General features: G+C 58.5%; 2 protein-coding genes across 17 annotated transcripts in view; both read right to left on the minus strand.

The window, feature by feature from the left end:
- The window catches only part of VAMP3 (vesicle associated membrane protein 3), a 160,711-nt gene that overhangs the window by 98,040 nt on the left and 36,310 nt on the right, over nucleotides 1–26,361 (minus strand). The window lies entirely within an intron of this gene.
- CAMTA1 (calmodulin binding transcription activator 1) overlaps nucleotides 1–26,361 on the minus strand; it is an 852,124-nt gene that overhangs the window by 87,118 nt on the left and 738,645 nt on the right. For all 16 annotated transcript variants that reach the window (XR_013557729.2, XM_078452487.2, XM_078452488.2 and 13 more), the window contains 3 exons: nucleotides 19,910–20,063; nucleotides 4,858–4,998; nucleotides 1,491–3,337 (listed from right to left, as the gene is read on the minus strand). Coding sequence is in view for 15 of the 16 variants with exons in the window: in XM_078452487.2 (XP_078308613.1) it covers nucleotides 1,491–3,337; nucleotides 4,858–4,998; nucleotides 19,910–20,063 (2,142 nt within the window). In the remaining variant the exon portion in view is untranslated. The remainder of the gene's footprint in view (nucleotides 1–1,490; nucleotides 3,338–4,857; nucleotides 4,999–19,909; nucleotides 20,064–26,361) is intronic.

Below are 26,361 nucleotides of genomic sequence, written 5' to 3' on the forward strand. Positions count from 1 at the left end.
TAAGCCCTGTGGGGGGCAGGCTGCTGGGCAGAGCTGATCTTTCACCCTGGGTGGGGGTGACACATGGTGCCACTGAGCTCAGCATCGCTGACAGGGTCAAACTGAGCCAAACCAAGAGGAGGCCTGGTCAGAATCTTCAGGATTCTCCTTCTTGGGGGAGGGGCAAATGGAGGTGGACAGAAGAGGCAGGTGCTGCCTGAGTCTTTTACTCGGTCCTTAACAACAACCCAGTGAGGTAAGAGCCGCCATGGCCCGGTTTAGCGACAAGAAAGGCAGCCACCTTGCCCAAGGCCACTGGCTAGTAAGCGTGGGGCACCTGCCATCTGGACCCGGACCCAGGAACCCCTTAGTCTGGTCCTGACTCAGGCATCACCCCGGGGAGCCCCTCAAGCACGTGGGTCTGTAACGTGCACAGGTTCTGGCCAGCGTCCCTGCACCGCTCGTACCTGGAGAACCTTCTGTGGCATCTGCATTCCTGCCTTGACGCCCCATGAGAGTCACAGTCTTTCAGGAGCGCCCTCCTCTCGGTGTAGTGGACAGCAGCCCCTGACCCTGGTGCCCAGGGGATGTGGCAGTGGGACCAACGAGCTGTGGGCAGCCACCTTCCTGGGAGAAAGTGCCGACCTGGGCCCCGTGGTGACTGGGCCGCTCCCCAAGCACCTGGCAGGCGGGCTGGGAGGAGTCAGGGAGTGTGCCCCAGTGTGCAGCAGGGCATTCGGGAAAGCTCAGGCCACTCTCTGTCCCCTTCCTATGCCATTCTATCTCAGAGAGAAAGCCAAGGTTTCTTCCTTAAACACTGTGCCACTGTGGCAAGACCTGGGTTTTCGGGGGGGGGCGGGTTTCCGGCGGTCCTGGGCTTTGGAGCAGTGATGCTCAATGTCAGAGGTCAGCCTGAAGGAACTGAGGTGGGGGGGCAGTAGGCCGGGGCTGGGCGGGGGAGGCCACAGGTGGTGGGAGATCCCGGGTCATGTGACATGCCTTTGATGTCGTAGAGGCCCGATTTACCCGAGAACGTTTCACGGCTGGCTTTAGGCTGGATTTACGGGACTATACCCTTCTCCTCAATCTGATGGGGATTTGTTTATGTTTTGTTTTGTTTAGCGAAGCAAATCGGGAGTAATGGACAGGGATGATCTATGGTGGTGCTTTCTGAATTTGCTTTGTTTTGTTTTTGCAGCCCTAGGACATTTTTTCAAAACAGTCATAAAGCAAAGCAAAGCTGTCGGTGGAATCCTAACCCGCAAGCCAGGTTAACAGCAGACTCTTATCCTGGCGGGAGCGGGAGGGCCACCTGGCCCCCAGGAGACCCTTGGCCTTCAAGTGGAGTCTGAGAGCCCGTGCTGGACAAAGGCCACGGGGACAGAGGAAGGGGACAGCTTTGTATGGTCCACAGCTTCCTCCAAAGGGCAGCCGCATGCAAACGAGCCTCCCTGAGCCGAGCCAGGGCGCCGGTGGGCGGGTGGGGGAGGCCGCGGGCGGCCCCAGCTTACCTCTGGGTAAGACCACTCCGGGGAGTAGTCGGTCACCATGAACACCCGTCCGCTGTGCTGCAGCATCCCCAGGGTGCCCTGCGCTGGGGTGGTGGAGACCACCTCAGCCACGTGCATGTAGGCCATGGTGCCAGCCCCGCCCTCGGCACTGGTCAGCTGCAGGCTCCCCTGCTGGGGGCTACAGCAGGGCATGCACATCTCCGCCTGGGCGAAGGGGCCGCGGGCCCCGTCTTCCGACTGGGAGAGCGCCGCGCCGTCCCCCGACACCAGCTGGTGCCCATAGATGGTGCCGCCGCCCCCCTCCACGGAGATGAAGTCGTTGATCAGGTCGGAGAACTGGCCGCTGAAGGAGATGTCAAAGTGGTCCAGGCTGAGCTCCATGCTGGAGGCGTTGGCGAGGCCCGGCTGCGCCACCGGGTACAGTCCCTGCACCACGCCGCCCGGGAGCATGGGGACCCCGCCGGCGCTGCGGATCACCCCGGTGGTCTCGGGCTGCAGGTAGTGTTCGGAGCTACAGGCCTGCAGCTCCCCAGACTTGATGAGGCCCTCGCCCCCTTCGGCCACCTGCGAGGTCTCCATGGTGACCTCCCCTTCCGCAGCCATGGCCTGGAAGTTGGCCTGGAACTGCATGAGGTGGAGGGAGGAAGCAGACTCTATCCGTGTCTCCACGTGGCCGCCGCAGGAGCTGGTTTGTGACGAGGCCTCCGTTTTCACCGTGGGCATCACAAAAGCGCCCCCGGACTCGCTCAGGCTGCTGTGGGCGTTCTGCTCGACGGGGAGGGGCTTGCTGGCGTCCTGCAGGAAGAAGCTCGGGGAAGGGGTCTGGTGGACGTGGGGGCTGCGGCCCGTCTGGCTGAAGCCGGACGCGTAGTCCTTGTTGGAGTCGATTGCGCTGAAATCCATCTGCTCTAGGGTGGTGCTGGGGCTCAGGCCGCCGCCCGACGGCAGGAGGCTGGAGCCGGCGCTCAGGGTGAGGGAGCTGGAGGCCGCGGCTGCCGCCGAGGAGGAGTACGCCTCTTTGGCCATCTGCTGCTCGAAGGACGTGTCCTCGGTCTTAATCTCCTTGGCGAGGACGGTGGTGAAGCTGAAGCCCCTCTCCACTGGTGGCGAGTGCCGCACGTTGGTGCCGACCATCTCCGCTTTCAGGCCTCCGCCCCCGTACGTCTGGCCCTGCTTTGGGTTATTGAGGAAGCAGTCGGGGTCGAAGTTCATGGTGGTTTCTGGGATCTTCCGGCCACCGTCGAGGGTGGTGGAGAGGACCAGCTCTTCCGACACGTTGGTGGGCAGCATCGACAGGCTTTCCGAGCCGCCCGCGGTGGGGAAGGCGAACTTGTGGCCGTCGGAGCTCACGGCCAGGACGAGGCCCTGAGAGGCGTCGGGCGAGAGGAGGTGGTGGTTGGGGCCGGTGGTGGGGGACATGGTGTACACGGCCTCGTTGGTGACCTCAGACATGAACACCGTGGCGCTCTGGGACAAGCTCCCCATCACGGAGGCCACGGCCATGCTGGACACGCCCGTGACCGCAGGGCTGTCCACCATGTCCGGGTCGCTGTTGAGCCCGCTGCTGATGGACACGGGGGAGCTCTGGGTGGTGTCGGGGACCTCCACCTGGTTGGTGGACGAGACCTCCGTGCTGTTTTGGTGCAGCAGCACGGGCTTGGCCACCTTGCCGTTCCTCTTCTCGCGGCTCGGGCCCTTGCTGTGGCTGTGCTCGTGCTTGCCCTCGGACACGTCATTGTGCTGCACCTCCGAGTGGCTCCCGTACCCCCCTGTCCGCGGCTCTACCTTCGGCGAGATGATCCGGTGTTTGGCACTGTTGCACTTGTGGTGAGCGCTGCTGCCCGCTCCTGCGGAACGAGAGGCACACGACACACGCATGCGCGCGCACACGCACACACACGTCCACGCACGCACGTGCAAACAGAGAGTCAGAGCCGGGGCCCCGGTCGATCGTGCCCCTGAGCGGCTGGGGGCCCAGGCAGGCCACTGACCCCTGGGGCTGGCGCGTCACCCACGCGCAGGGTCGCGGGGTCTCTCACGCGCCCTATGGAACCGCCCTCGGGGGGGGGGGGAGGGGCGGGGCTTTTTCCTTGATGCGCTTTTCCAATGCTAGTGATAGCACCTCAGGACATAGGCGGTTGGGAAGGACAAGGGGGAGAGTCTGTCATCCTCCAGGAAAACCCTTGCCGCCTTCAGAGACAGACACCATTTACCGAAACAGCTCTTGCCGGCCAGGGTGGGCGGTTCAGCCCAGAACGGAGGCCGCGTCCCTCTCCCCTGCCCCAAACCGGGCTTGCCTGTTCAGGCTGCGCAGTGTTTCTTTGCAGAGAGCAAATGCACTCTCTCTGCATTCGCTCTCGGGCCCCAGGACCAAAGAGGATTCTGGACTTTGCTCCAGAGGCAGAAAGGTATCTGCCCCCCTGCCTCATTTGGCCAGCCTGTTGTGTCCTCAGCTCTTCGTGGGTCAAAATCCCTCTAAGACCCAAGCAAAGGCAGGCAATGCCTTAGCTACCCCCCCCCCCCACCCCCACCCGCAGCTCAGTGGCAGAGAGGGAGAAGCTCTAGGCCGAGGGTCTCTGGACTCTGGCCAGTCTCCCCAGGGCTCTGCACGCAGTGGCCAGGTCGGCTCTTCTCTCTTCTCTCCCCTCTGCCATTATTTTCATTCCAGCTGATAAGGGTCACCTCGCTTTTGATAAAAGGGTGACTTCTCCCCTGCGCCTATTACAAGCCTCACCACCATTATTCCTAAGTGCGCAAAGACTTCTCAGGGAAGTGACATGACCCTCTAATGGAAATATCTAATTAAGGCAGAGAAGGAAATGGAGAATGCACATTCCTAAGAGCAAATATCATTATCAGAAAAACAGGCACATTAGGACAGGGAGTGCGGGACGCTTTATATCCTTGGAGGGGACAGAGGTTAAGGAAAGAGGTTCAGCTCGAGTGGTCCCATTGACTCAGGGCTGACCTCCCGGAAAAGCCCGTCTCAGCCCTGTGCCCAGGCCCCTGGGCTTCCTGACGACGATACCCAAGATGGGGGGGCCCGGAGGGTACCTGCTGTGTGTCCATGAGGCCTGGAGCCCCAAAGCCTTGCACTCCCCAACTCTGCTGCCCCCATTCCTAGAGGGACCTGCCGCTCTGGAAACTGCTCTCTCCTGCCCCAAGTGGGCAGGACGAGGGTGAGTCAGTCCCGGGTGCCGTCCTGCGCTGTCCCCTGGCTCCTGGCTGACCCCGCCCCGCCCACTGGACATCCAGGCCACCCCTGAGGAGGAGAGCCTCACCTGCTGCCTGCAGAGCGCCCCCTGCCCAGCTGCCCCAGCTGCCCCAGCTGCCCCCCCTGCCCCCTGCCCCTGGGAGCCCCGCTCACCCAAGCTGCCGGTGCAGAGGCAGTTGTGGGTCCGAGGCTGCGGCTTGGTCTGGTGACTGTCGAGAATCTGCTGCACCAGCTGCTCCACGGAGAAGCCTGAGCTGCTGTTTCCGTTGCTGCAGGTCCACTTGATGCCGTGGACTGTGGACAGAGAGGGGCAGGGGGGCGGTCAGAGGTCACGGGGTGCAGGGGCAGGGCCCTCCCAGAGCATAGCCCCCTCTCTGCTGGGAGGCTGGCTCTAGGGGTGAAGTGATACACACGGGGGGGGGGGGGGGAGGAGGGAGGATGGAGGAGGGAGGGCCAGGCTGCCCCATGAGACCCCCCACTCCCACTGGGAGCTCTGTGCTCTTCCTCTGCCTCCCCTCCTCCCTTCCCTACGGTGCACCCTGGGGAGCGGACGACCTAGAGATTTGCTTCTGTTTTCCCGAAGTCCAAGTGCACCAAAGCGGTTCTTCAAGGGAGGGAGGGCTGGGCCTCTGAGGGCCCTCCCCCACCCCCAGCTGCAGGTAGTGGAGATTTGCGGAGGATATGGAGGCTACATGCTGGGCTGGATACCCCACCCCCCTGGAGGGGTGCTTCCGATTCTTCTCACAGGACTTCTCGGCCTCAGGGGCTGCAGGCCAGGCTGTGGGGGCACAGGGGGCAGGACTGAAGGGCCCACATGACCCGGACAGTGGATGCCCACCGATGACCAGCCGCCTGGATGGCCAGCCCTAGAACTGTGTTGTCCCTGCCATCGGGGTGGGTCCACAGAATGACTGAGGGTAGAGCCCACCCTGAGCACGCCTGCCTGGCAGGAGAGGGGCCGACGGTCTAAAATAAACTGACTTGCCACCTGGGCCTGCGGACTGATGGATTTCACACCCACTGCTCCGTGGTCTCAGCAGGAGCAGACCCGGCCGAGAGGTGGTGTGTCGGGTACAGGGCACAGCCCGGCTCTCTCTGGTGGCTGCTGGTGGGCCAGGTTCCAGAGGCAGGGAATCCATAGCCCTGGGGTTGGAGCCAGTGCCCAGGGCTCTCAAAGGGACCCGGCTCACTGTGAAATGGGGCGAGTGGGAGCAGGTGGTCCGGGAAGAGGAGCAGGGCAGGGTCATGCTAGGCAGAGGCCAGTGGCTTTGCCAACGCAAAGACAACTTCCTTTCTCCCCTGGCGGAGCTCCTCTCACACGGAGTCCAGGGGAAGAACGGTCACAATGCCCAGTGTCTGCCCTGGCTCTGTGAGGCTCCAGGAGGCAGAGGGTCTACACAGAGAGTAGGAGCTGGGTCAGATTCAGATCTGGATTTGAGTCCAGGTTGCAGTCTTGCTGTGTGAATTTGGGCAAGTCTCTAAACCTGTCTGATCCTCAGTTTCCTCACCTGTAAAATGGGAATAGACTAGCGTGTGCCTCATGGGACGGCCAGGAGGAAAGTGCATCCACCTGCCCGGTACTGTTGTGCTGACCATTAATGACGACGATAGTGCCGGCCTCGTTCCACGGCCTGGCTGATGCCCGTGGGAACTGGGCTTGGGGAGGAAGCTGCTTGCTGTGACAGCCGCCGGTGGCTCTGCCTTGGAACACCCTGCAGAGAGCTCCATGGCTGCCGTTCCTTGTCAGCACCTGTATGTAGGGCTCCAGTCGTTTTTCAGAGAAAACCCCTCGTGTGTGGGTTCTGATGTGCTGGGAATCCCGCCATGTGCTGCTTTCCTTGTCCGTGCACCTGCCCCAGGTATTTGGTTCTGATGAGGCCCATGGCCCTGCTGCCAGAGGGCCCTGGATTCTGGTGGGTCATCACGAGGGGACGGGGGCTTGCTGAGTGGCTTCTGTCCCTGAGCCAGCTGAGCTGCCTGGAGTTGCGGTCCTGGGTGCCTGTTCAGAGTGCTGCGTGATGGGCATGTGCAGCCGGGGGCAGTGCTGGGGTTTCCGGCCTACTTTTTGCTGCCTTGGGATCCCTTGGGGAGCTCTTCGGCAGCCCCAGGAGGTCTGTGATCCTGCTGGCTCAGGCCCCAGCTTGTCCCCGGCAGCTGAAAGGGAAGGCCCAGGCCAGGGCTTTGCAGACCTCATTACAGCTGTGGGACCCTTTTCTCAAATAAACCTCTGCCTGGAAATCCAATATGGAAGACAGATAATAGCAGAAGGAGCCTGGTCAAGGCAGGAGTGAAGGCCAGGGTCCACTGGCCTGGCCTCGTGCCCGGGACCTCTTGGCTGAGGGTCTTTTCTAGACTCCTCATTTTATAGAGAGGAAAGCAGAGGCTGGGGTGGGGGGTGGGCAGAGCATGTCCCCACCCCTGCCCCAGCCCAGAGATTATGATATCCTTGGTCTGGGGTGGTGCCAGGCTTTTTTTTTTAATTAAAAAAAATTTTTTTTAACATTTTTAAATTTAATTTTGAGAGAGAGAGACAGAGAGACAGAGTGCAAACAGGGGAGGGGCAGAGGAAGGGAGACACAGCATCCGAAGCAAGCTCCAGGCTCCGAGCTGTCAGCATAGAGCCCGACACAGAACTCGAACCCACGGACCTTGAGGTCATGACCTGAGCCGAAGTTGGACACTGAACTAATTGAGCCACCCAGGTGCCCTGCCAGGTTTTTGTTTTGTTTTGTTTTTTTAAAGCTCCCAGGAGTTCCTCACGGGCAGTCAGGATGGGGAACACACAGCTCTGTCCTCAGCCTGAATTTTTACCTGCAAGTCTGGGAGAGAGCAGAAGACCTTCCAGAAACAGCATGGCCTCTCCTACCTCTGGGAAGGACTCAGAGCAGATGCTCACTGCAAAGGCAGACCAAGGTGTTCTCAGGAAAAACCCCACCTGGGTCTGAACTTGGCTCTCTGGAGAGAGGAACTGTAGGGCATCCTACAGGCAGCCCAGTTGTGGGTCTGGGGGTGGGGTGGGGTGGGCTGTTTTATCCCTCGAGTGAGTGGCAGGCACCCCTGCTGGAGTCTTCTGGCATTTCTGAGCCCCGCTCTGCGCTGACAGCGGCCGGCTTGTCCCAGGCTTCCTCTCCAGCCCTGCCATGCGGGCACACTTACAGCGTTCTTTCTGCCTCTTGCTCTCCTCCTTCTGTTGTTAAGGTTATAAAATGAAAACCCAGTGAAGGGTGACAGATTGCAAGCGGAGAATTTCTGGATGCTTAATGCAAATTGCCTACTGTCTTGGCACATTCAATATGCAGATTGCGTCCCTCCCCCTCCAGTGGGGGCTGGGAGAGAAGCCCCCTCCTCGGAGCTGGTGAGTTGTTAGTACTGAATATCAAATACTATCAAGACGGCTTTTAACATGTCATATGCTCTGCTTCCCGACACGTAATGAATCAGTGGGGAAGGAGATTTCTATGGGAAAAGAGCGTTTTATGGAGGGAAGGTTAATGAACACGTGCGCTGGCCTTCTGTCTCCAGCCCTTCCCTCTTTGCAAAAGCAGCAAAATGGAAACTGCATTTAAAATACACTTGATTAAATGTAAGGTCATGACCTGGGGGGGTGGGGAGGGAGGCGGGCAGGGGAGAAAAGGGAATTCCCAGCAAAATAACCTCCTGGTGGCTCTGGGTCACGTTTGTCCCCTCTGTTTGCTAAGTCTTGGTGGAGGGCACCGGGCTCCCAGTTCCCCAGCCATCAGCCCCCCATCCATCTGCGGCCACCTCAAGTGGGAGGAGTGCAGCTTGTACAGAATCCCAGGGAGGGGGGTCTCCCATGCACAACCCTGGGGGGTGGCCCCTGGAAGGCTGGGCAGGGGAGGGTACCACTGGGGGAGAAGGCAGGTATGGGTGGGCCAAGCCTGGAGGGGCCAGGAGGGCCCCACTTTCCACTGGAAACTGGGGTATTCGGGGTGCTCCTGTGCCACCCCCCTCCCCCTGCAGGGGTCCCGCTGCTGCCGTGGGACCAGCCATGGCTCTGGCCGGGCTGCCCGCAGCATATCCTGCATGAAGACTGGCCTGCAGAACAGGGGCCGGGGTGGCTGTCACAGGAACCCCCAGCCCACTCTGGTGCCGACCTGGCCTGTATTCAACACTTACCCTAATTACCACCCATGGCTAGGCAGCTACAATCCCACTAATATGAATAATCAAAATGAAATCAATGACAGCAGCATGTGGCCATGCTTTGGAGGGTATCTTCTGATGAACAACTTACCCAAGAGGCGGCCAACCACTGGGAAGAGAGTCATTGGGATCTAGGAGAGGGGGCTGGGGACGGGGAGGGGGCTCACGGCCATGTGGTGCTGGCGGCTAGCTATGGCCTCGTGGGTTATGGTTGCTCCGGTCCAGCCTTGGAGGTGGGGGGTGGGGCGGAGCTTTGGCGAGGCAGGCTAGGCCTGTCACGCCCTGTAAGGACAGAATCGCGTGCCCCCAAATTCTTAAGTTGAAGCCCTAACCACAATCCGACTGTGTTTGGAGATAGGGCCTTTCAGGAGGTCACTGAGGTGAAATGAGGTCATAAGGGTGGGGACCTGAACTGATAGGACTCATGTCCTTGTAAGAAGAAGAGAGACGCCAGGAATGTGTGTGCGTACCGCGGAGGCCATGTGAGGGCACGGTGAGGGACAGCCGTCTGCAAGCCAGGAAGAGAGGCCTCACCACAAATCAACCCCACTGACACCTTGATCTTGGACTTTAGCTTCCAAACTGCGAGGAAATTAATTTCCATGGCCGAAGTGCCCCAGTCTGTGGTGTTCTGTTGTGGAAGCCCCAAGAGCTTACTGGCAGGAGCCCTAGAAGCCCCAGGAGAGACCCAATCCTGCCTTGTGCACACTGCACACTTATTGTGTGTATATGTGTGTGCACGTTCAAGAGGCCCTGAGATCAGGGACTTTCCAGAACCCGGCACTGCGCTAGGCTCTTTATATGTTGACTACGTTGCAAAAGGACACGAGTAACAATATTATCCGTCCCCTCCGGAGCATTAATGTGGACAGGGCATTGGGCAGCGGGTCTCAGGCTGTGGTCCCAGAAGCAGTCTGACCACCTGGGATCCTGTTAGAAATGCTCATCCCCAGGCCCTACCCAGACCTATCGAATAAGAAATTCTGCTGATGGGACTTAGGTCTGGGTCTTAACAAGCCCCCCAGGGATTCGACGGTGGCTCAAGTTTGAGACCCACTGGTCTAGAGGTTATGTCTCTAATCCCTCAACAATCCTTTGAGGCAGAATTCTCGTCCCATTTCATTAACATGAAGACCAAGACAGGAAAGTCACATGACCTGTCCAAGGTCACACAGCAGATAAGTGGGGGTGGGGAGCGGTTGCCGTGTCTAGCTCTTCCCATTAAGCCACCTGCCTCTCAGGGCCTCCCGAGCCTGCAACCCTCTGGGGACCAAAGAACGGCAGGAAGGTTAATTAGTGACTGGAGGAGAGAGAGCTACTCCTTAGGAAACTGAACTTCCCTTCCAATCACAGCTGGACTCATTTCTGAGGGACAGGGTGTCCAATTCCCCAGGTGGTGACCATGCAGGAGACCCTGGGACCTGTGGCTGGGCCAGGTGTGGTCCCCCAGCCCGCTGCCCACCCTGACCGTGGAGGGGGCCAGGTGGGCACCCGGGCAGGGCCATCAACCCGGGGCAGGAAGTGGGAGGTGGGACTTGCCATGGACCTGCTCTTGGAATGGATGTCAGCAAGAGAGGGAGGGGGTCCTGTGTGAGGAGCCCATCCCTGCATCTACACCTGGGCTGCCAGGGTCCCCAGGAGCTTGCTTGGCCTGGGTTCTCTTGGCACACTGGGGTGCGTTTAGGGGACGTTTCTACAAGAGACAGGAATTCAAAGAAACACTCCTCCCGGAGAATGAGGTATTTGTGAGGACAGTGATTGGGTCTGAGACAGGGGTTCCTCACCTGGATTTCCAGTCACTGGGGGTGGGGTGGGAGGGGACTCACTGACCGGGGGTCCTGCAGAAACCACAAACGTCCATTCCTGACATGGCTACCCTAAGCAGCCGTGAAACTTCGGGAAGGGCAGAGCAAACCATTGAGCTCAATGTCCCAGCTAGCTGTATAGAAAGAAGAGCCTGTGGGGACAGGCTGGGACATGCTGGCCGGGGGGCAGGGGCTCCAGCTGCTTTCCTGACATACGTGTGGCCTTGGGAGGATCTTTGATTTCTCATGGCCTCAGTTTCCTCACGTGTAAGAGGTATGCTTTACCTGACTTCCCGTCACTGTCCCCAAGGGACTTCAGAGACACATACGTGAGACCCACACCCAGGATTCTGATTCGACGGTGTCATTAGAAGCTCTGAGGCGGGCCAGGGCGGAGGGCTCTGAGACCTCCTTTCTGCTCTGAAACATCAAGCCTGGAACACTTTGGAGAGGAGCTGGACAGAGTCAGAAACGAGAACATGGAAAGCCCCGCTCTCCTCCCCCCCTTAATCCCATAGTGACTCCAGGAGCTGGTGAGAGCTAGCCGCCTGTCCCTGTTTGCTCTGTGGGGCAGAAACTTCTACAGGTGTGACAGGGCACTCTGGCTGGAGCTTGGGTCACTACAGCACCTCCACAGACAGTGCCTGCCGGAGCCCACATTTGGCCTTCTCTGCACGGGAGGAGATTTCTTGGTATATGACATACAGGTGACAAGTGGAATGTTGGTGACAAAGATAACCACACCTGCCCCCCCCTCACCAAACAGAGGCCTGGTGGTGGTGGTGGTGGGGATTGTTCCTTCCTCCTTCCCCATCAGCCTGGGCTCATCCCCTACTCCTGCCCAGGTACTCAACACTCAGTAAAGACCCATAAATAGGGTGGCCATTTAGCCTGCTGTCCAGGCCGGTCACCTTGGAGGCTTGACGGGGTGCTGGGATCATCTGGCTGCACAATGGTATAAACCGGCCTGTTCCCAGGCAACCCTGGACGTATGGTCACCATACTTAGGAACCACGTGATCGAGGCCGGGGCGGGAGGGAGCTGGCCAAGGCCACGTGCCTCCTCTTACGTGAATGAGCCCGTTTGGATTCCTGCAAGTTGTTGACACTAAGGCTGTTTCCATGGCAACAAGGCCAATGGGAACTAGCAGGCTCTGAGAGTTTCGTCTTGACTGTGTTCTTATTGACGGGAATAAAGGCCCTCCTTCTGATTCCTGGGTTCAACTGGATAAAATCTTCATTAGATTTGACGTCTCATATCCAGACACACACATGCTGTTCCCTTGCCCCATTTCACCCTCAACTGTCTTCTCCTACTGGGCCTGAGGACATTTCCAGAATCTCACTGGGAGGAGTGCAGGGGCTGCGCGGGGGCAGGACGGCGTGCACACGCAGGGACGCAAGTGCTGAGTCCCCAGGGAGCTTGTAATTCCTGGTTCTGGAAGTCTGGGGACGTGGGGCTTCAAGACCCCTCCCTTTTCATCTTCTGTGGTGGGGGGGCACCTTGTTCCGACCATAGACACGCCGTGGAGAAGGGCACGGGGCCTGAGAACGTACCGCTTCTTCTGGGTAGGAGGGACCGGGAGCCGGTCTGAGCTGTCCAGGCCACATAGGGACGGGCTCCTGAGCCCTTAGCCTCCCGGGCGACCTCTGATCTCCTAGGGGCTCCCCGTGTCCCAAAAAGCAGCCCGGGCCGAGTGTTTCCTTGCTAAGCGGGTCCAGGAGGTGGCATTGAGGAGCTGGCGGGAGGCTCTCAGACTCCCGACTTGCTAAGTGCCATTGTTGCCGAGGCAGGGAAGTCTGCGCCCCGCTAAGAGGTGAACGTGCCCGCTGCCCTGGTTGTGTAGCGATGTCGAAGCCCAGCTGGCCAGGAGAGAAGCTCCAGCTGTTGTCCCACATCCAGGGAGCCAAGTGGGCTCTGGAACCTTCTCTCCCCCTGTTCAGGGGTAACAGCAGACCATCTCCCAAGGCCCCACTCAGTGGCAGAGATGGTAGGAGTGACCGGCCCAGCAGCGCCTCCTCCAGGCCGCTGGCAGTGGGGGCGGGGACCACGTGGGATTCCAGACAGCTTCCGTCTCGCGGCTTTCGAGACCCTGGGCTTGTAGGAATCCTGGCATCACATGCCTCCTCCTCACGTCCGGAGGTGGTGCCTGCTCGCAGGACGGCAGGTGCCGCTAAAAGGGTAGCTGCCTCTTGGCTCCCGACTGGGTGGACCAGAACCTTCGAGATTCAAAGAGAAGCTGAAAATCTGGAGATTTTAATATTGGCAGTGAATTCTAAGTTTCACAAAACCAGCCCCCGGCCCTGAGCAAGGCTCTGTCAGCTCAGGGTGGCAGCCAGGCGCGGGATGTGGGTGGGGCTGCTGTGTCCTCAACAGGGGCACAGGATACACTCCATCCACGCACGCGGAATTAGGGGCTGGTGAGGACAGAGCCAGGATTCTGCAGCAGCAGGGGGTGTGAGGTGCCCAAGCAGCCAGGGACAGACAGGAAATCAAAAGAAGTATTTCTCTTTCAGTTTTCCTACTTGGGGGCCAGATCAGCTAAACACAATTTAGCCTGAGGGAGAGAGGCACGTTTGCAAACCAAGCCCGGATCCTCTGAGCAGAGCAAGGAAAGGAAGCAAACCCAAACCCACTTGCCTTTGATGCCCCCTGTCTGCTCTCCTCTGCCTCGGGGTGGGAGGTGCCAGGAAGGCGCGCTGGCAGGAGCTGGGGACATAAGGGGACCCACTCTGCCCACTCCCCGTGCCTGAGGAGTTTGGCTCCTAACCAAAGGGACAAGCAAAATGGGCAGGAAAATCTTCTCCAGGCCTTTCTGTACTGTCTTCACCTCCCCCAGTGACTCCAAATCCTGTGGACACAGGCAGGGAGCAGGGCAGAACCTTCCAGATCTCACAGTTCCATCCACCGATGAGGGTCCCTGCTCTTAGGGACAGAACTGCCATCCTAGGCCCTGGGCCTGCCATGGGGACACAGATGTGCTTCCATTCATGGCATCCCCACGTGTCTCATGAGTTCAAGTCCATGAACGTCTGGCAAGACCCCATTATGTACCTGGCTCCGACATGAAATTCAACCCAAGGAAAATTCTAGGGTAGCATATCTCGACCAAGAGTCTATGGGAAGACTTCACAGGACTACTTATACACCCAATCCTTTGTGCAAGTTCAAGACAGGCGCTGTCTCCAGTGCCCGCTTCCCTCCCACAAGGATTGGAGAACCAACTAATGCTCAAAGAGGGCCACGACCCCAGCAGGGGTCTGACCCTGATCTCCACAACAAGGATCCTCCGTGGGCCTCTCGCTGGAGCCTGCTTTAGGATCTCTCAAAAAGCATGAGAATCTTATCCAGACCTGTGGAATCGGAAAGTCCGAGGGGCTGGGGTGGGGGGTAGGACAGGAGCCTGCCTTTGATCAATCTGCCCAGGTAGTCTCGATGTCGACCGCTGCTCCCGGCACCGAGCCAACATCTCTGCGCAGGCTTTGTGGGCCTTGGAGCATCGGGTGGGGAGCCATGCAGCTCTGGCTCCCCTGAGCCCCAGCGGCGGTCAGCCTGGCCGTGCCCAAGCTCATTCGGGACTCCTGGTCCCGCGCTCCTATCCTGAGAGCGTAACTTTAGAGCAGGGACAAAAGTGCTTCCAAGCGAACATTTCTCACCAGAAAGAAATCCTCCAACCCTTTCTTGCAACAGACCCCCCTTCCCCTGGCTGTTCCCCTGCCCCTCTCCCATCTCGGTGCCCCTGCCTGCAGCTACGTGGGGGCAGCACCTATGTGACTTACTTTGCTAACTGACTCAACACCCACAGACTCTGGCCAAGACTTGGGGGATGCCTCCCTTGTCAGGGAGAAGCTTCCAGCCCTTTGGTCTTGCTCCAGCTGGTGATGTCTCATCAGGATAGACTGAGTCAGAGAGGAAAGGCAGTCGATGTGCTTCTCCCTGGGGCCCCTTCTGCTCGCTCCAGCCTCATCCAGAGCCCAGCGCTCCTGGATCCCGGAGCAGGCCCCAGATGGCCTCCCATCACATCCCAGACACTAGGTCCACAGGCAGGGCGGCACAGTGCCCCCACGTCCCCAGGCGCCTGACACCTGCTGCGTGCGGGGAGGGGGGTGGGCGGGTCTGGCTACTGCAGAGGACTCACATCTCTGAGCCGCTCTGCTACCGTGGGCCACCAGGTGGCGCTAATCGACCAGGAAAGGGGATCCGTGCAGGGCCAGGAAAGGAAAGCCTTTGTTGATTTTACTTCTTGATATTCTATAATCACCAGGATTACAATCTAAGCAAAAAAGCAAAACAAATAAACACCGCCCCTCTTACTGGATCTTTGGTCTTTGTCTGGAAAATTATGAGAAAACAACAGATGCACTGATTCTGCAACCAAGGCTTGGGTGTTGAAACAGCAGAGCCACTCGGACAGGTGGGGAAAGGGGTGGCGGGGGTGGGGGGGGTGTCTGGACATTGAGGGTTCTGTCGGCTTCAAGTGGGGGTGGGGGTGAGGAGTCCCTGGGAGAGGTGGGTGCCTGCTAATGAGCCCACTGCCCTCCAGCCTCTCTTCCGGATCAGCTACTCCTCAGCGGTATGGGGTTCCCTGTCTCCAGCCACTCTTGCCTTCGCTGGGTCCTGGGGACTTGCCGCACACGTCGTGTGGGTGCAGGCCCTGGGGCTATGCAGGCTCCCCAGCTAGCCCTCCTCTTGCCCACCCAGAGGTCTTGGGACCCTGGGAAGGCAGTCCGAGTAGAGCCAGACCCAGAGGTGGCTGGTGGAGTCGCCTGATGATCCCTGAGGCCATGGAGGTCTGCAGGAAGGCCCGAGCCTTGCTTGGTGATGCAGGGCCACCTGGCCGGCCAGGGTGCTCGCCTGCACGGGACAGCTGGGGCACGATCCCTCTTAGGGTAGGGCTGTGAGTGTGGCTTAAAACTCATGCCCTCATCCCTCACTCTGGATGGCATAACCTCATCTACTGCTAGCTGGGAAGTGGCCGGCAGGCCTGTCCCCTCCCAGGCTGCCAAGGAGTGGGACCAGGCAGAGAGCCACCGATGCTCCGAGGAGAGGACCCCTCCAAGGGCCCCATCTGACTCCCTGCAGCTCAAGTAGAGCCAGGAGTGGAAGGTTCAGGGCACAGCGGTTCAGAACCACTGTGGTTCTGGGCGGCCAAGGATCACCGAGCAGGACTGGCTTGGCGGGACTGTGGCACAGAGTGCCCGTTCTTCTCCACTCCAAGTTGATCCGGGAGGACAGACTTCCACCTGCCCGGCCCTTTGCTCACACTGTGGCAGACTGCCGGTCCCAAGCTGGTGCTCCCTCAGACCAGCTGCACTGGAACAGACCCCAGAATTTCCAGGAGGAGACATGCTGAGCTTTAGGTCATGTTCACTAGACTTCTATAAACGCCAACCCTCAGACGGGACCCGAGGCAATCATTCCCGGGCCTTGACCTAAGATGAGCGATTCTCGGTTGAGGCCCTGCAGGGACACCTCAGGCTGAGCTCAGCTCCACTCAGCTCCGAATGACTCACGCGCAGAACCCTGTTCCCCAAAGTATGTTAGGATGGTAGCGCTTAGCAAGAGACTACACTTCCCAGACTCCTTTGCAACCAAGGGTAACCGTATGACCGAATTCTGACCCATGACATATGAGTGGGAGTATTGTGTGCAACCTCTGGGCCCTGTTCTTGAAAGGAAGAAGCTTGCCCTCGACTTTGTCTTCTCTGCTTCCCACTGGTCGGGACGCAGTTGCAATGGCAGGAGCTGGAGCAGCCATCTTGGACCATGAAAAAGAGGGCAACACCTGGTTGGCAGAGCAACTGGCCGTAGGGAGCCCAGGTGGCTGATCCCCAACACTGCATCGTTGCCATACCTACCTTGAACTGCTATGTGCACGTGAAATAGCCTTCTCTTTTGTTTACGCCACCGTTCTTTTGGTCTTTGTCATGGCGGCACCCATATTCTAATTGCCACAGGAGGGATTGCAAAAGATGGGAAACATACTGGGAATTCCTATCAGATACCTTAATTTTCGCCCCCACCCCTGTCTTCTTCTTCTTCTTCTTCTTTTTTTTCCTTTTTCTTTAATTCTGTAAGAGGCATCCCTCATCTGGCAGATGGATGGGAAAAGCCCCCATGAGACCAAATGGCACAATTGCAAGAATCTAGGTAGGGTTCCCGGCATCAGTCTGGCTTAGAGGCCAGCATCTGTGAGGTTCCCGGGGTCCGGGAACAATGAGCCCCCCGTCTTGCAACAGGTGAGGCGAAGGCTGCGGATCAGAGTTTCCCTTCACCACCGAGAAGCACAACATTTTGATTAAACCACTGACAGTTCTGCCGCAGGGCAGAGAAATTTGGAAACATCAGGAAATCAAACTGTGAAGTCTTTGAAGGAATGTGATTTATGTGAAAATGTGATGAAGCTAATGTGTTTGGCTCCAGCGTCGGGTGGCACGCCTGATTTTGGAGTCGAATCTGATGCCTTCTTGGCTCCCCACGCACCACTGCTCCCCCTGAACGCGGTGCCCTACGTGTGTTCCAAGACTCATCGCGTGCAAGGCTTCGGTTGGAGCCTGACTTCCAGGGCTGTGTTTCCAGGCCGTGTGCATCTGTAACCACAGCCACGCACATACATGCACGCTCAGTAATTGCGCGCGGCTCTGCTCCCCGCCCCCAGACACACCAGCGAGCCAAGTGTTATTAGATTTATGGGGAGTTTGTTGTAGTTTTACATAATTTTCTCGATGCACTGCAGACTTTCAAACAGGCATCCATGGCTCCCTCCAGTTAAGCATCAGAGGCTGACTCGGGTCTGCTTTGCACCCCCTGGAGTTCATGGAGCTTAATCCCTTTGCCCCTAGGGACGTGGTGTTCCTGTCTGACACGGGCAGGCTCCTGTATGGGGGGTGTTGCGGGGCAGGTCGAGGCAATGAGGAGAGAAAAAGGGAGCAGACGGAATAGGAGAAGGGGGACAGTGGCAGTGGGGTGGCTTCCAGGAGAAGGACCGTCTGCGTGTGCTAAGAGGCATTTGGGAGAACCCAGGTCAGAGGTTCTGACTGTGCTGGCCACCTTGAATGGCATCTGTTTCCCCGGGAATGTGCCCTTGGCTGCCCTCTGGCTAAGGTAGTCTCTGGAACCTCCCGGGAACCGGTAGGAAACAGTGGCCCCAGCCTGCAGAGGCCCGGGAGCTGAGCTGGGCCCGGCGGAGCGGACTGGGTACTGTGGATCTTGGTGCAGGGACTCTGGATTTTTTCTCCCACTTTATAGAAGGGACTGGGGTGCAGAGGGTGACGGGCTCCCCACTTAACTGACTGACTTAACTTCACTGAGGTCCCATAGTGAAGCCGTCACAGAATGAGGACCTGTCTACCTCCCGGTTCCCCGGCTAGGACCGCACTGCCCTGCCCAGGTGGCACTGGTGCCCACTGTTACCGGAGCCTTTGCTCAGGCCCTGCCGATTCTCTGTCAAAGAGGAGGCGTGAATGGGCCCTGGGAGAGGAAACCCAATGTTAAGTACAAGCACATGTAGACATCACCTCAGTATTGAATTGGAAGGGGTGGACAGGCTGGTCTGAGGCGAGGACCCCTGGTGCCATTGCCCTGACTCCCCGGGCCCCCAGGCTGGCCTTGGAGGGCATCTGGGAACAGCTCTGGCTCCCCAGGCCTGGACACTGGGGGGCCTCTGTCCATTGCTCAGGTCCCTGTGGGGAGTGGCCCAAAGCTGGGCCCAGACACTTTCCACTCAACCATCCCACAAATATTTACAGGGGGCCTTTCACGTGCCCGGCGCTGTGCAGGGCCCGGAGGGATGGTGAGAACAGGAACGATTCCTGGGGATTAGCTGCTGTGTCCTTCAAGTTTCTGGGTGTTGTGCAGAATACTGAAGGGGCTAGAGCGGCCCCTTCTGGTTAAGCGTGGGAGGCTGACTTCAGTCTGATGTCTTCTGGGAGGTCCCGAGGAAGCTGGGTGGTGGGGGTGGGGTGTGAGGCCGGGCCAGTAGTGGGGGGCAAGGCCTGCGGAAGAGGCGACGTGTATGCTGACTGCATGCGGATAAGGTGGGATGAGCAGAGGAAGGTGGGGAGAGCCCCCCACCCTGGGGACACCGGGAGGTTTAAACAAGACGGGTGTGTTACACCTGCGGTTCCGGAGGGTTCCATGGGATGCAGCCTGAGCCCTGGAAGCCCCTGGGCCTCCTAGTTCTAGATTCCTGGCAGCAGGGAGCAGGGCCTGGGCGGCTGGGCCGTCGGCCTGTTGGGGGTCTCCCTTCCCTTTATCTCCTGTCTCCGGCCCACTTTGAGAATGGGGGGTAACCCCCCAATCTGAGCGCTGAGGGACTCTCAGGGTTAGCTGGTCACTGCGGACGCCATCGTGCCTCAGCTCGGATACTCCTAGTGATGGGACACTCACGGCCCCCCAGCAAAGGACACCTCAGTTGCTCTCTGTGTATGGTGTCCATCGGCTTCTTCCCTGCAGCCCCCCTTCCAAGGGTAGCACAGATTCTGAGGGACCTGGTGACCCCTTCTCTGAGGTCCCGTATGATGACACATCTTTGCGTCGAGCCTCAGAGGTCGGTGTCCCAGAGCCCTGGGCCCTGTGCTCTGGACGGCCCTTCTCGGGTCTGGCAGACCTGTGTCTGTGCTTCCTGAGTCCAGGCGGCAGGAGAGGCCAGTGAGAGCCCCCAGCGGCTGCCCATGGAAACGAGACAGCAGCCACTGCCCAGCTCTCCAGACTCACTTGGTGTTCTGCATTCAGTGATCTGCACCTGACAGATGCTTCAGAGAACATCACTTTGCTGACAAAATGAAACCCAGCTAATTCCGGTCATCTGCATGCCACCGAGTCTGGGAGCTGGGGCCGGAGCCTCGCCGTGTCCAGGAGCAGATGGGCTGGGGGCTGGAGGCAGGCCAGCTCTGGTCAGCCCCTCCTCTGTCTGTCCCCGGACAGCCACTGCTCCCCCATCTGTGGCCCAAGAGGCCGCAGTGCAGGGCTCTCGTGGCTCTGTTCCCTGCTTATGTGGCCTTGTGCCTCTGAACCTCACTTTTGTCATCTGCAACGTGGGGCTGACCTTCTGTGCCCTGGCCACCGTGTAGGGGGCTTAGAGGATCAAGCGAGAGTAGGGTGGGGGTGACGCTTATGAAAAGCTACGTTCGCTGTCGTCCGAGCAGGACGGCCCCCGGGGACCTCTGCCCCACCTGCTGGGTGCTGGCCTGGCCTCCAGCGCAGGACCCTGGGCCAGGTGGGCCACAGCTACTCACACATGGGTTTCAGCTGCCCAATGAGCTCCTCTTTCGTCCATTTTGCCCACTCCTTCTTGTCGGTGTTGATGGAGCAGAGGATGGGGCCACACGGCTTCCCGCAGTCCTCGATGGCTGGGACGTTCAGATAGTGCACCAGGACGATGTCGGGGTTCTGCGGGGAGAGCACAGAGACTGGCAGCATGAAGGAGGCATGGAGCCCATCCAAGGGTGCCCCCCAGCAGGTGCAGACAGGCTGAGCATCCCGACACCACACCAGGCTTTCTCAACCTGAGCACTGCTGACATTTGGAACCGGATCATTCTCTGGGGTGGGGCTGTCCTATGCACTGGCTTCCACCCACTGGATGCTTTTAAACCCTGCCCCCTCTCCAGTTGTGACAACTACACGTGCCTCCAGACATGACCCATTGCCCCCTGAGGGACAAAACCACCCCCAATGAGAACCACAGGGGCTGATTTGTGTGTAACCAAGGACCACACACAAGGCCACACATATCTCTCGTCTGACATCTGGGACTTTATGCCAACAGCTGCCCAGGAGCACTGACCCCTGTTCTGTGCTTTACACGCATCTCCTCATCACAGCGTGCTGGACGTCACCCCAACAGGCATCATTACCCCCTTCCTCCTGGGGGAAACAGAGTTCCCAGACACCCCTGTGCCCTTCAGCCTGTGGGCTTCTCCCTGGACGAGAAGCCCCCTCAGCACATTACTTCTGGGCACCAGGAGAGCCTCTGGAAACTCCTCCTGTGAAGCCTTAAGGACAGAAAGAACTCTGCGTGTGAAGGGCTCACTTTGTCCCCAGATGGTTCTATGGAAATGGGTCAGCCTCTTCCCATGAGAGTCTATTCAAAACGCCCTCGGTCCCTTTCTGCCCACCACTGACTCCGATAGTGACACACTGAGGAGACCTGGTGGGGACAGTAACTTCTCTGCAAAGAGCATGTGCCTTCCATGGCTTTCTGTGGCCTTCCAGAAGGCAAGGCCATTTATTTGGGCACATCAGGCCTGACAGTTTTGTTGAAAAGAAAAGAAAAGAAAAAGAAAAGAAAAGAAAAGAAAAGAAAAGAATAACCCAATCATATCACTTTGTTGTTTTTTTTTTTTTTTGTTTTTGTTTTTTTTTTTTATTTATTTTTGGGACAGAGAGAGACAGAGCATGAACGGGGGAGGGTCAGAGAGAGAGGGAGACACAGAATCGGAAACAGGCTCCAGGCTCTGAGCCATCAGCCCAGAGCCTGACGCGGGGCTCGAACTCTCGGACCGCGAGATCGTGACCTGGCTGAAGTCGGACGCTTAACCGACTGCGCCACCCAGGCGCCCCCCCAATCATATCACTTTGTAATGCATCTGGATAAATCCAGAAACTCCTTCTACCCCAATCAGAAAGTATCGCTTAAACCGTAAGGAAATCTATGACAATATATTAAGATGCCCCAGGGAACCAGGAAAAAAGCCACGTGGAAGGTTCCATCCCATGCTTTTCCCCAGACCTGTCTCCTCTGCTCTTTTCCGAGGGATACCCGACCACAAGTCCTGGGACCCCAGGCACAGAGGGGGTTGGGTCTGTGGCTGCATTTTTGGATATGGTCAGAGAGAGTAATAAATGTGTGACTGAATCAATGCATTCATAAATAAAGACCCAAGACTGCACCATGACCAGGGCAACAGAATAGACTGGCATAATTTAAAAAGATTTTCAATAAGGGTTGAAACATAGAGTTTTTTTCTTGCCAACGCTCAGTTAACCAGGAAATTAAATCAACACGAACAGGAGCCTTCTCGTTAATGGCAGCTTTTCTGGATTGCGGTAATCATGCTCCTTAATAATAATGATAATCCCTGACATCGGCACGGCACTTTATTCTTTTCAGAGCACTTTCCAGCCATTATCTCATTTGGTGCCCGTGCTAGCCGGGGAGGCTGGCCCGCCAGGCTGGGCTGGGCAAGGCTGGGCAGGGCGCCCTCCGTCTACAATGAGCAGACTGGAGCAAAGTTGTGACTTGCCCAAAGCCCTGCGCTTGGCGAGGGACAGAGCCCGGGCTGGAAGCCAGGGCTCTGACTCCAAAATCAGGTCCTGCCAAGACATCTGGTGGCCTCTTTTTTGCCTGGGCTAAGTGCTTTCCCATTTCATATTTCACTTTATGCTTGCCATACGCCCACGAGGTGGGTGGGTTGGGTAGATATGTTATGCTTATCACCGGAATGGGGTAGCCAAGGAGAAACGGGGTGATACACTCAAGTCCCTGCCCTGTGTTCTTCCTATCGACACACTGGCTCCCCACGGTCGTGTCTGGACGAGGGGCTGCTGCCTGAGCCTGTGCCTGGCCAGGTGGCAGCTCCCGCCACTGAGCAAAAGGGGAAGGATCAAAAGTCTGCAGGGGTCGGCAGGCCACCCAGGGCCTCCTCTGATCCCAGCCCTGGAACAGGAGCTGGTCCCCGCAGGAGGGAGCCAGGATGCCAGCCACCTGCGAGATGAAAGGGCCGCGGCTTCCTGCCCCACAGCCCCGCTGAGCTCAGCCTGGGTGCCTGGGGGAGGCCGTGGGGGGCCCAGGCGGTGGGAGGGCAGGCAGGCAGGGGCTTGGGGAACAAAGGGCGGCTCTCACCCTGCATCCAAAGCCCAAGCTTGGGTGCTAGACTGCCTGGGACTCTCCACTTTCAGGAATCTCTGTCTCTTCTTCAGGCCCCAGCTGCCTTTCTGCAAAACCAGCTTCCATCTGTTCTCTGAGGACGGGCACGAGGATCACCTCCTCCTCCAGGAAGCACTCCCTGATACCTTGCCCTCTGTACCTCTACAGATAGAGGTTTGTGCCTTCATGATCTGTGTGCCCCTGCCCCCTCCTTCATCTCCCAACCACACAGATAATGTCCGGCAATGACTGGTGTTCATTTAACATTTGTAGAATTGAATCAGGCTGTCCTGGGACAGTCTTCCCAGACTTGTGTCCCATCAACATCTGGCTCCAGTTTCCTGGGTCTACAAATGGCAGAGAAGTCTTTCCCAAAATGCATTCCGAGGAGGCTAAGAGGCAAGACTGGTCCTTCCCTTTTCCTGGGTCTGAGGCCTCTTTGAGAATTACAAAAAAGAAAAATTGTTTTCCCCAAAGTTTATTTTTGAGAGAGAGAGAGAGAGGCAGAGCGCTGGCAGGGGAGGGGCAGGGAGAGAAGGAGACACAGAATATGAAACAGGCTTCAGGCTCCGAGCTGTCAGCACAGAGCCCGACGCGGGGCTCGAACCCACGAACCGTGAGATCATGACCTGAGCCGAAGTCGGACGCTCAGCCGACTGAGCCCCCAGGCGCCCCGACCTCTTTGAGAATTTGATGAAGGCTGTGGACATTCCACTTCCAGCTTCAAACACTGCCCAAGGCACATCAACCCTGCATTTCAGGGGTTCGCAGAGCCAGTGGTCCTTGCACCCCACATCTGTAACTACCGGCTTAGGGATTCTAGATCCACCATGGCTCCCGTTGGATCAAGGAATATGCCCAACGTGTAGGTCCCCTTCCTGGGAGCCTTTGCTCTGGGCCTGTGCTTCTCAGTGGCCCTGATACAGCTGGGGAGAAAGTACCAGCCCCTGAAGGTTCAAGGCTCTGGGTTTGGGAGTAGGGGACGGGAAGCAGGCAGCATTACCGTCTGCGTATTCAGCACAGATTCTATCCTAGGGCCTGGGGTTCCTGCTCCCGAAACTGCTGCCCTGAATTCTAAGTGACGACTTCCTGGCGTGGGCTGGGTTTAAGACAGAGAGTGATTGAAGTATTTTTGGAAATTTGGGGCACACATCGCTTCTTGGCAACATTGCGATTTTATTCATTAGTTGTACATTTTATTGGGCGTTTTTGGCAGAAAAATATATTAGCCATAGAGTCCCAGCGCATCAGCTTCATGGAGTGCTCATAACAGTGTCAGATCCTGGCCGAGAGCTGTTCGCTGGCCACGCAGGGTAGGCTGGAGAAGCGCTCAGCCATGCCCGGCTCGGGGTGGGGGGCCCGCCAAGGACACACCCTGGCTCTGGGACCCCCCTCCCCCCTCAGGACTCTGGGTTCCGGACCGATGTGGAGCCAGCCTGCCTTTGTCTTACTGGGCTGCATGCATGTTTCCTTGGGGTTTGCCACCCAGGTCAGGTCGTGTGGGTCGGGGGTCCTGTCCAGAGGCTCCTCCCTGGGCTACAGAACTCCCATGAGGGTGCTTGAGGCCGGCACCCCCAGAGAGAGCATGACCCTGAAGATGCCCTCCCTTCCCAAATGTCAGAGGCTGGGGAAGGCAGCCCTATGGGTGTGGTCTGTGGCTGTGGAGGGGAAAGCTGAGGATAAGTAAGAGTCTCAGAGAAGTTCCAGAAGCTTTTGGAAAGCGCAGTGGACTAGGTGAGCCCATCCCTTCCTGGGGATGCCTCGAGCTCCTCACCTGCACGTGGAAACAGTGCCCCTGTCCTGCCGGCCAGGCTGCTGCCGAGCCCCCACAGGGGCCTCGGAGAGGTTTGAAGTCCCATTTGGGCAGACGGAAGTCCTGCTCTGCTAACTACCAAGGGCCGCCAGAGGAGACCCCACACCGAACCAAACTGTGACATCTCCCGGCAGAGTTGACCAGAGTGCCGCTGCAGGCATCTGTCCACTTAAAACGCACGTCTTCTCTGTGGCAGCCCCCTCTGTCCTCATTTTCCTCTTGGTGCATGGGGACTCCCCTTCCTCCACGGGCCTCCCAGCGGGGTTCTTGTCCCCTCCCTTCTTAGTGACCTCTTCCTGCTTCACGGCCCCACAAGCGTCGTATTTCGAGGATTCTGGATTTCTCTCCCCAGTCCCGCCTCTCTGCTCGGTTCTGGGCCCGCCTGTCCGACTGCCCTGTCGGGGCTTCCAAAACACCCCCGGCTCACGTGGCAGAGCCCCACGTCCACGGGCCACACCTGGCCCACTCGGGCCCTGCCCTCCCGCAGTGGTGCAGGTGGAAACCCCGGGGGATCATTCTTTCTCCTTACCTCCTCCCCCCTCCACAGCTGGCGGGTCAGCGAGCTCTGTCACTTCTCCCACCCACCCTGCTCCCCCGGCCACGTGGGCCCTCCCAGGCCTCCTCACTCCCCCTCTGGCCTCCCTCCGCACCCGCTCTCTGACGCCAGCGGCCATGCTCCTGTAATCCAGGCAGCTCCCTGGCCCAGTGAAGGAAGCCCATGTCCCTGACATGGTTACAGCATGAGTCCCGGCCGCACACTCCCCAGATGGCCTATTCTCGCCCCGGCTCTTCTCCCCCCGGTCCGTGCCTCACGTCCTGGAAGTCTCAACGCCACCTCCTCGCGGACACCTTACTCTGTGACCCCATCAAACGAGTGCCCCACCCCCACTGTCTCGGCACGCCTCACCACTTCCACCTCTTGCTCAGTGCCCACCCCCATGTCTCATCTCTGAGCAACGATGGCTTGGCCTGATGGGTGAGCTCTGCTGGCCGGGCTCCCTCGTTCGTGGCTGGCATGAACGAGCCCGGAGTGGGGCTGGCAATCAGCAGGTGCTCTGGCACTACCTGCCGTGTGCTGAGGGTGCGGGGCAGCTGAACTGCCCCCGGGGCTCAGAGGGCAGCTGTCTCTTCCTTGGTGACTCAGCATTTGGGACCCACCCAGGAGACCCCCATGCGTGTCTTCCTGAGGGACACACAGAAGGAGGGGGAGGAGGAAGAGGAGGAGGAGGAGTTTGGGGATGAGGAGGAGGAGGAGTCCGCCCTCTTGGAAGTGGGATGGCAGCACCTGAGGGGGCCCAGGAGCCCTTGGCCTCTGGACCCAGTGCCACTCCTGTTTTTATCTGAAAATGTTCTGAAAAGGGAAAGCTTTGGCAAAGTCACACAGGTTTCTTTACTGCAGGACTTGTCAGAGTCTTTACAGCACCCTGAGTAGAAGAGCCTCATAGGTGTTGCAGTAAACAGGCTTTCCAAGCTTATCTGAGCATCGGCCTGGGCCCGTCTTGGGACCCTAGTGCTCTCAGGAACGCAGTTGGGGAGCCACTGATAGAGTTCAAACCCAGAGGAAATGACTGTCAGCAGCTACTGAAGACAGTCCCCCAGCCCCCAGTTGCTTGAGTCTCTGGGGCATTGGGGCTTCAGATGCCCAAGAACTGCCCCCTTCCCCCTGGGTGCCATCCCTGGCCTGGCCCTAGGCCCATCTGGTATTTGAACTGCTTTCACCTGACCACCGAGTTACTGACGAATCCCGGCCCCGATTTGGCACCCTGTGTGTGTAGCTCTCCCCCCGCCCAGTCACCATGGCCAAAGAGTTCTTCTCTCAACCCGGGGTGGGGCCTCCTTTTGGAAAGACTGGGGCAGAAGGGGGGCCAGGGTGGGAGATTGTGTGTCCCCTTCAAACGTGGGCTCGATCCCTCCTGACCTGGGCCACTGGGCCACGGGCGTCCTGGGGGGAGAGGCAGGCGGGAGATGCTGGACGGGCAGTGGGGAGAAAGCATGACTGCCCGTTTA

This window comes from Panthera onca, chromosome C1, assembly GCF_046562875.1.
Source record: "Panthera onca isolate mPanOnc1 chromosome C1, mPanOnc1 haplotype 2, whole genome shotgun sequence".
Lineage (NCBI taxonomy): Eukaryota > Metazoa > Chordata > Mammalia > Carnivora > Felidae > Panthera > Panthera onca.